Source organism: Phalaenopsis equestris, unplaced genomic scaffold (genome assembly GCF_001263595.1).
Source record: "Phalaenopsis equestris unplaced genomic scaffold, ASM126359v1 Scaffold001021, whole genome shotgun sequence".
Lineage (NCBI taxonomy): Eukaryota > Viridiplantae > Streptophyta > Magnoliopsida > Asparagales > Orchidaceae > Phalaenopsis > Phalaenopsis equestris.
In genome coordinates this window covers 80836-91053 of record NW_018165460.1, presented here as the reverse complement: position 1 = coordinate 91053, position 10218 = coordinate 80836, and the positions used below count along the sequence as shown (strand labels likewise).

General features: G+C 36.1%; 1 protein-coding gene across 1 annotated transcript in view; it reads left to right on the top strand.

Annotated features, from left to right (window-relative positions):
• The first annotated feature begins 6421 nt into the window (after positions 1-6421).
• The window catches only part of LOC110032764 (probable 28S rRNA (cytosine-C(5))-methyltransferase), a 45612-nt gene continuing 41815 nt past the window's right edge, over positions 6422-10218 (top strand). The window contains exon 1 of the mRNA XM_020736512.1: positions 6422-6682. Coding sequence (XP_020592171.1) covers positions 6448-6682 — 235 coding nt within the window. The 5' untranslated portion in view covers positions 6422-6447. The remainder of the gene's footprint in view (positions 6683-10218) is intronic.

Here is a 10218-nt window from a genome sequence, read left to right as displayed (position 1 = left end):
ACCGATGGTTGGGGGATTAATATCGCTCCTCAGGATGTAAAAGTGAACAAAACCAAAACACTCCTAAAACATCTTGTGGCTGAAAGGGAGAAAATTACGAGGTGATCATTACTTGTCACTCAATACACTGATTATAAGATTGTTGATAAGGTTTTGCATTCGAAGAAATTTGGTTGAATGATGGAAAAATTATGGAGAGCCTTAGATGCTAGAGAGGCTTCCTGTGATAAGGAAGTGGAGTATAAAGCCTCCAAGAGGAAACTAAGAGGTAAGCTCTTTGTTTCAAAGAGGGGGCAAACCCATGGTGAACCCGAGAAGGTGGTCGTCGCCGAGGTAAGGATTTTATTTTTTCCAAGTCTAAAACGACTGTTGTGATACAACATGTGCTAACTGGGGAGATTATTACTATTGCAAGAAAAACTAAAGGTTTCCCACCCTTTTGTCTTGAGATCGAGTGCTTTTGAGGCCGAAGCTTCTAGGGAAGAGGTAGGAGCATGAAATGTTCCATCTCCAACCAGCACACATCCATCCTTGTCACAACTAGCCAAATGTCATCCAAATGATTCCTTATTTCTTGATTTGTCGGCAAGGATTGAAGCCAACTGTCATTCTCCCATCATTCTATCGGGGTCCTTGTCTGGAAAAGGAACAGAGCTTACTCCTGAATCAGTTCCTCTTCCCCCTATTAAAAAGGAGTTATAATCCTTTGGCAAAGAGAAAAAAGGGAAAGCTCCCGTGAAGGTTATTGATGCTCCACCCCCTTCTTATTTGAAAAGAAAGGGTAGTCGTTTTGAATGGAATTCAACACATAGTGGGGCCAGAAATATTTTCATTAGTTCCGACTGCCGATTCTATTTGATCGATTCAGTAAACCCAGAGGTTGATAGCATCCCTTCACTTCTCTCTAATGTGATATGGTTAAGTAAATTTGAGGAGATTTTGAAGTCAATTGATTATAAGGAGCTTCAACACAATCCCACTCAGTATCACCTGATGGCTATGGATGCCACTCACCTCCAAGCCATTACTTTCGGTGAATCTGAGCAGTCCTTGTTTAAGGTCGAGGACAAAGCAGTAACCTTAGAAAATTTGTTAAGAGAAGAGAAGCGGGAAAATAGATTTGTTGAAGGCTGGCTCCTCCTTTCACTTGAAGAACATAAGAGTGATGAACTTGATTTAAAGGGAAAATTAGATACTTTGGAAAATGAGACAGAAGAATTGAAGGTGGCCTTAACAAAATCCAAAACTCAAGAAGAGCATGTCGTCGAAATTTTCCATCAATTTCATAGGGGCATGTCATTTATGACTGACAAGTTCATTGATCATGGGCTTGCCGACCATAAATATGCCGACTGAAAAGAAATTGTAGTCCTCCTTGATCCCTTTACTGCTAGCAAAGAAGAACTCACAGAAAAGGCTGGAAACGAAGAAGAAGAAGAAAAACCCGAAGAAGTAGAAGAAGAAGAAGGCCTGGCAGTTGCTTCGTCTTCAACGCTCAGAAAAATGTCGTTTATATGTTGTAAATATTTTTGTTTTGTGTTGATAGCTTTTGTGAAAAGAGGCTAGTAAGAACATTACTCGAGCAATGAAAGTTTTTGTTTCGATCATATATTTATTTCTGAGAGCTTTCTTCTTGCAAACACTCTTCTCTTTTTTATGTATGTATCTATGTATGTATACATACATACATACATACATACATATGGTATACTTTTTACTAGCATTTTGCTTATTCTCTCCAAGAGAGTTTTTCGCTCGTCTTATTGGAGTGTTTTTGGCTCGTCCAACTGGAGAGGAGCTTCTTTCGCTTGTCCCGAATGAGAGAGTCTTTCACCCATCCTGCTAAGGAGTTTTTGTTTGTCAGGTAAGAGAGTATTTCACTCATCCCTTATGAGAGTATTTCACTCATCCCATAGAAGAGTCTTTCACTCGTCTCGTAGGAGAGTATTTCGCTCGTTCAATAAGAGAGACTTTCGCTCATCCCATAGGAGTCCTTCACTCGTCCTGCAGGAGAGTATTTTGCTCTTCCTGTAGGAGAGTCTTTCGCATTAATCAGAGTGTTTTGATCGTAATTAACCATTTTGATCATTTTTTAGTTCCCTGAGTGTTAAAATTTTAAAAATCCTTAAGAGTGCTATTTCATATACAATTATGTAAAATCTTTCCAAATAATATCTTATATTGAAAGAATATAGACTTATAAATATTCTGCAACAAAATTTACTTGAGTAATAAAAAGTTGATACAAGGAAAAATTTTCTTTAATTCATCGCCACTCCATGTCTTGGGAAGTTCTTTCCCGGTGTAAGTCTTTAGTTTATAGGCTTCATGAGAAATTTGTTAGTTAATGATGTATGGTCCACTCTAAGTGTGATGAGTGATCCAGGGTCCACTCTAAGTGTGATGAGTGATCCAGGGACTTGGTGTCATGACTCTTTTAGAGAGTCGCAGTGTCAAGGCTTACCCGATAATTTTATTTCTCATTGTCACATAATGGTTGCTTCATGCACATTATAATGTAACCATGGATTTCTATGTCAATTAGTCAAGTTTGGTTATGTTGAACAACCTTAGATTCTTAAACTTTATATGTTAATGGCTTAGGGGTTTTCACCCCAGATTACTCATTGCACTCCTTTGTGGAGATGACAATCTTCACTATTTGACTAACTCACTAGTTGGGTTATGTTGTGTTGAATGGGTTAAACCCCAACTCTTATTAGTTTGGGGCTTGGAGATTTCTATCATGTATTGTTTATTGCAAACCTTAGTGGGAGTGATGGTTTATCATCCTTTTTTTTACCATATCAGTCAAATTCATAGTTTTTTTGTTGTGATTAGATAAATTTGCTATAAATTTGATCATTTTTTTCACCTTTTTATCCACATGTGTATAGAAAAGATACTCGAGTCTTGCCACCAACTAGAATTAGGAATTGCATTAGGTGTCAATGTGTCAACACAATCTACCATCCAATCTAAAGATCAAAGTGGATGGCACCTAGGCTTTGCTTCAGCAAAGCTACGACATTAACCCTTTTCTCTCTAAATTATAAGATCAGAATTGCATTGTTTTTATCATTGAATTGCCATGCTCCCCCTTTGATTTAAGATTTACATGTGCATGTGTGAATGAATATTTTCATAGTAGATTCAATTGTCTTATTTTAGGGTGGTCACTCGTCTGTTATGTATTTTAGGTGGGTGTTGCGTATGTGTGTGTGAGTGCAACTTGTTCATTACATCACATAATGTGTTTTAAGTTTGTGTGTGCATTGAAATGCATCTATGCATTTGATTTTGTCCAAGTAAAATACATTTTTTTTTCATATAAGCTTGGATTTGTAAGTAAGAACTTTAATGGCACAATTCTACTAGAAATTTAGAATTGACCTATAATGATCATAATAAAACAAGCATCACATGTTGGCTTGTCAAAGGAAGCTATGTGAATTATCCTATTTGTATTATATCCTTTCGGATTGTTCCAAGCCTCGAAGTGACCAATATTCATTACCGATGTGGTAGAAATTAGTCCATTTGGATGCTTTAGATGGGGCCAGACTTGGTGACCCCACTAAGACCTTATGCGAACATCTTTAGCCCCTACTCTTCACGATTTGTTTAGATGATGGGTAGGCAACACCTTATTGATTTTTGCTTAAAACTAGGGTTAAGGAGTAGTTATGATTTTTATATGCACACATATAGTTTAGGTTTTATATGCTAGATGTTGCATTTTGTTTGTTATTTTTGGTATTTATTGAGTTTGAGACATGCACACTAATATATTAGAAGTGGTCTTTTTGCAGGTAGCCATATACAAACTGGAGGAGCTTAACTTATAAATATTTAAACTAAAACATTTTCTATAGGTGTTTCTTAGCTCTCCTCTGATTTTAAATAGTTCATTATCATGTTACATGCACTAATATTTTCTTTTGTATTTCGAGTCTTTCTTGTAGATATTCACATGTATTTTTATAGTTTTAAGCTGATTATATACTATAAATATGGTACAAGTACAAGTCCCCATGAAGCTTAACATGCGAGACCATATGACAAAGATCAAAAGTGGTTTGCTCGTGTCTCGTACCTCAATTTTAGATTTCATTTATTATATAAACTTAGAATAAACTACGTATATACGGAGTCTGACCTCTATTTTGACCTTCTAGGATATATTACCAGCCTAGTGACACTTGACCTATTATTTGTTCTTTTTATTGGAGTGTTTAATTGTATGCAATATGTTGTTATTCACTCTTTTCTAGTGTATAATTTCTTTGGGATCATAATTACATGTAGGTTCCTAGGATAAAACTCTTTCAAAAATTTTAATTAAAAATTATCTTAGAAAAATTTAGAATTAAAATTAATTTTTTTTAAATCAACACTTTACTTTCTTGCATGACCCTCTAGGCTTGTTTTAAAATAGATTTGCATTGCATGTCTATCTTCTAAATCATATTAATATGGCCTTCACAATTAAGGATTTAGATATTTTTATCATATACATATCTTGCAGAGAAACAACCTTTTTCTCCAATCTAACTGGCTTAGAATAGTTTCTTTGCATACATGGTTGTCTAGTTTGCTTATGGTGTTATAAGCTTTCCCAACCCAAACAAGGTTATAAGTTCTTTGTAGGGTGGGTCGGTTTTATCGACTGAATTCTCATTCACTTTTTCCACTGTGTGGGCTTTCTGGCCATACCTTGAAACTTACTTTTTTTTCGGGTAAAGTCATAAGATTCTAGACGTTTCTTTCATGTGACTTTTGACAATTGGGCTACTTTGGACTACACAACGCATGAGTTGCTGACAATTAGTTCACTATCATGTTGGTTTGACTACTTCCACAAATTAGTGAACTTAGGGTTTTAATAGTCGGGAATGATAGATTTATTGAGTTCCAACTAGGCTATTTCTTTCTGTCTAGAGATTCCTCACCTGCATGTTGATAACACAATGACCTTTCGTTGTTAAGTCTTTAATAATCATTTTGTAGGCCCTCTTTGTTAAGAGAAGGCTACTTATCAGGTTAAAGTGATTCAATCTATCTTCGATATCGTAATTAAGCCTTCACAACAAACGTCTCCACATATTGGAGTGAAACTCTCGTTGGCGACCTATTAGAAGAGCTTATAAAAAAACAAACATGACACCTTTATCGAGTCTTTCTGGTACTCCCTCTGATGTAATTGATATCGAGGATACGTCATTGTGGGAGGTTTCATTAAACCCATAATAAAAAATAAATTTGATTTTGCTTGGGTGTTGAATACGGATGCTATTGTAAGTAATTTCTTGTATATTCTCTTAGGGCAGGGTTCAATTTAATTTGGACCGCTCATCTCAAGTATATGCTACGAGGATCTTTTCACGAGACATCTTTGTATCCATCCTTTTGTAGTTCTTGGTATTTGTCCAATTTACTTTTTTTCTTCTCTCGCTCTACTTTTTTTTTTAGTAGATGTTGTTCTAGAATGGAAATTAAAAGGGGCAAACACAAAAGAAAATCCAACAAAAAGGGCGCATCACTCTGAGAGTTTGACCTTATTCCTCGAAATAAATCAAATCTTATTTCACCCAAACTGGGTAGGGGCAAAATCTCCGATGACGTAATAATCAATTACTAAAACTATTATTTTGCAATTAGGAACCATTGTTAGGTAATAAATTTGACATTGTTTTTGATCGTAAAATGAAAATATCTTAGTTCTTACACAATCTAAATTTCAAGCAGAATATAAATATAACTAAATTTTAATTTTTAAAATATTTATTCTTAAATTCTAACATATATGAGCTATTCAACATCAAAATTAGAATTAAAAATAGGTATTAACATAATAATTTTTATGTCTTAAATGGCTATTTGTTATATTACTCAATTAAAATTAAATATTTTATCTCAAAAGCCATTCATTTTAATCAAATAAATTTTTAATATTTATTTCAAAATATTTAATTTTTTTAAAATCTAAAATGGAGTATCTTTTTATTTTAATGTCCCCCCCTATTATAAAATTCAAAAATTTCTTTTTTTTGATACACAATTCATAAAATATGTATTGCATTTTGATGCCTAACTCATAATTCTTATATATTCACATATATAATACTTAAACTTGGGCAGTTAGTATTACTTATATTTATTAAATAAATTATAATTTTTTTCAACGTCATTATTTCATTTAAACCAAAAAAATAACCACACTAATATCCATTTCAAACTCAAATGAAAAGTGTTGAGAAAATTTTTAAGAATATTAAATTATGCCCTTGATAAAAAAATAAAAAGACAAATTTGAATTTAATAATTGAGACATTATTATATTGCATAAATAAATAATTAAAATTTCATATATAAATGGAAAAAAGAAATAATTTTCTTTAGGTATAAATCGTGACTTCGCTGTTTGATTCGCAGCAGCCGATTCGCATGGCTTCGACGGCGGCGAAGAATAGAGAAAACCGAGCCGCAAGGTTGACGGTAGGCTGTAGCGCGGCAGATCGGTCGGCGCATTTTGCGCGCAGGGAAGCGGCGAGGGTTCTTCGGTGCGTGCTGCAAGGTGACGCCCGCCGCCGGGCGCCTGCCTCGATAAAGTCGCTAATATACAGCCCATCCGTCCGCAACAAGAAGGCTACTTTTGCACTTGTTTGCCAAACCCTAAAGTGTAAGAACTCTTAGATTGCATTCCATTACTGGATCGTTAGTTAATTTCATTCGCAACAGTGGAATTCGAATGTGCAAGCTTTCATGAATCCTATTATTTTATTAATTTCATTATATTCATTTGCAACAGTAATCTGTGAGGTATATGTTCTCGTTGGCCCCATTACTCTAGTTTTTTTTTTTTTTGAATTCCATTTGCAACTATCAATCCCTAAAATTTCAGCTTTCTTATATTCCACTGTTTTTTTTTTAAATTTTCAACTTAAACTTTATATTTCATTACTTTACCCCAGCATTTTCATTAGTTTCCTTTGCAACAGTCAAACTCTAATGTCAAAGCTCTCTTAGATATAATGGTGGGCTAGAAATTTTTCTTGAGGGGGCACAATCTTGCAATTGAATGTGTTGGGTTTGTGGAGCCGAAACACTCACACAGATGTCGAGTGCCTGGCGCTTAAGTGCCGGGTTGTGTGCGCTCAAGCGCCCAATTGGGCCCAACAGAGTGGAGGGGGCGCTTATGCCAATATGGTCCAATATAGTCCAAGTATGTTGAGATAGAAGACACTGGTGATTGGGAAGACTTAGAAAGAAGTGGAACCAAAATGAGCACTGAAAGTTCCTCGATCACCTGCTACAGAAGCAGAAGCCAGAAGATTCAACAGGGTGATACGACCCGTACACAAGTAATCTCCTTTGTTATACTATTTGCTATTAATTGATAGTGGTGAAATAGAATGCTTTGAGGATGCAATTCAAGTTGAATATTCAAGGGAGTAGGAGCGTGCCTTGGAAGAAGAAATGGATTCTTTAGAGTCAAATCGAACTTGGGATTTGACGGTACTACCAAATGACATAAGTGCATTACACAACAAGTTAGTTTACATGTTGAAAGAGGAGTCAGATGGTAGCAAACGATACAAGAAAAAACTTGTTGTGAAGGGTTTATTGTAGAAATGAGTGAATTATATAAAACTATTGTCCCCAATGGTTAAGATGACAACCGTTAGGGTTGTACTGAGTTTGGTAGTGGTGGAAGATCTATATTTGGAACAGATGAATGTGAAAACAACTTTCTTACATGGAGATATGGAGCAGGAGCTATGCATTGTGCAACCATTGGGTTACAATGCTTCAGACAAAGAAGGTTTGGTTTGCAGATTGAAGGAGAGTCTCTATGGCTTGAAGCAGACCCTTGATAGTGGTACATGAAGTGTCATTAAGACCACTATTGTTTTATCAAATGCTTCGGTAATTATTATATTTTTCTTCTTTTGTATGTGGTTGAAATGCTGATTGCTGGAGTAAATATGGAGATAATCAATGACTTAAAGAAACAATTATCCAGTGAGTTCAAGATGAAGGATTTAGGTCCAACCAGGAAGATTCTCGAGATGAGAATTAGTAGGGACAGGAGTGCAGGAATACTGAAATTGTCTCAGACAGAGTATGTCGAGAAGATCCTACAGATGTTCAACATGGGAGAGGCAAAATCAGTTTGCACCCTCTTAGAAATCACTATAAACTTTCTAAGGAGCCATCGCCTAACTCTGAAGTAGAGCAAACACAAATGGAGATCTTTTTATGCTTCATTAGTTGAAAGTTTAATGTATGCGATGATTTGCACAACACCAGATATTGCATATGCAGTGGAAGTGGTCAGCAAATACATGTGCAATCCAGACAGACATCATCGGGAGGTGGTAAAGTGGATTCTCGGGTACTTGAAGGGAACAATCGACAGAGCATTTTGTTATGGAAGTGCAGAGATCAGTCTATAGTGATTTGTAGATTCAGATCTGACAGGAGATGTGGATAGTAAGAGAAGTACAACGCGGTACATCCTTATATTGGGGAACACAACGGTGAGTTGGGTTTCCAAGTTGCAGAAGATCGTTGCACTTTCAACTACGGGGGCCAAATATATTACTATCACAAAGGCTAGCAAGGACTTGATTTGACTACAGAGTTTCATGGCAGAATTGGGTAAGGTGTAGGTGATCAAAAGCTTTACGGTGACAGTATGAGTGCGATTTCTCTTACTAAGAATGCAACTTTTCACACTAGGACGAAGCACATTCAATTGAATTTTCATTTTATTTGCTCTCTTCTATAAGATGTACAGTTTTTCTGGAGAAGATACACAACTCAGAAACATGCGGACATGTTGACGAAGGTGGTGACTATTGAGAAACGAAAACCACTCTTAGCTTCAGTTGGGTTTCATGAAGGTTGAGATGGGGGTAAGCCACACCACGGTATGTGAGCATGGTGGTGCAGGTACAGAGGAATTGTGCTGGGTGATATCGTCTCCAAGTGGGAGATTGCTGAATTTGTTGAGCCAAAGCACCCACACGGATGATCGAGTGCCCGACGCTTGAGCGTTGGGTTGTGGGCACTCACGCGCCCACTTGGGCACAACTCAGTGGAGGGGGTGCAATGCTCCTAGGCGGCCATTATTGGGCGCTTGCTCTAGTAAGCTTGGCACTTGGACACCAAATCTGTGCTCCTATGCTCTCGGAGCAGTTTTTTCACGATCTTTAGTTTAAGAGTCGAATTTTAGCGGCATAGAGGATGAGTTCCTCTGCTAGCTTTCTTTGACAGGTTTCTGGTGAAGGAGAGAAGTGTCAAAGAGGAGGATTTATGTGATTTCGACGTGCGTTTATCTCGTCAGATCGGAGCAGGAAGATTTTGGAGCGAGGTTTTGTAAGTTTCCTTGAGTTTGGAGAAGAAATTGAGCGTGTTCTCTGTAAACTCTCTGATTTTGATACCAGATATTTTCTGGTGGTGTAGCTCTTGGGTTTTTTCTCGTTCTTGGGTTTTTTCTGTTTAAGTTCTTATGCATTTTTTTGGTTTGTTTTGTCGTGTTTCTGTTTTTAAGTTTGTTTCGGTTTTCTCGAATCTATGCGATCCTATTTCGTGGTGTGATTTAGATTTCTAGTTGAGTCCAAGTCCCTGTGAGATATAAATGCGATTCTTCTGAGTTCTTTTCCCCAACAGAATGTATACCTTTAACTTTTCTGTTATAATTTAATAATTTGAGGATGTATATACTTAAATTTTAAATATTATCTATAAGTGTATTTATAATATTTATGTATATACTTGAGATTAAAATCTAAAAAGATAAAACTTTCAACTAAATGTTCCCCACCTCCCTACTAATCCGCCATTGCTTCGATACCATTACTTTTTTCCATTGTTCCATTAAGTTTCCGTTACAGTTAAACCCTAGATTCTGTTACTCAACCATATCGTTTAGCTTCATTTGTGAAAGTCAAACCCTGAAGTGTATACTAACTTTAGATCGCATTAGTCTACCATTCCATTAATTTTATTTGCATCAGTCAAAACCTAAACTGTAATCTCACTTAGGTTTCATTAATTTAATCAAGCATCCACTAATTTCACTTAGAGCCATGAAACCTAAAATGTAAGCTCTCTTGGATGTCTTTGCTTTGAGTTTTTATTAATTTTGTTTGGAGCAATCAAATTTCAAGACATTGTACTTGCTTTTTTTTTTTTCTGTTTTTCCCACTC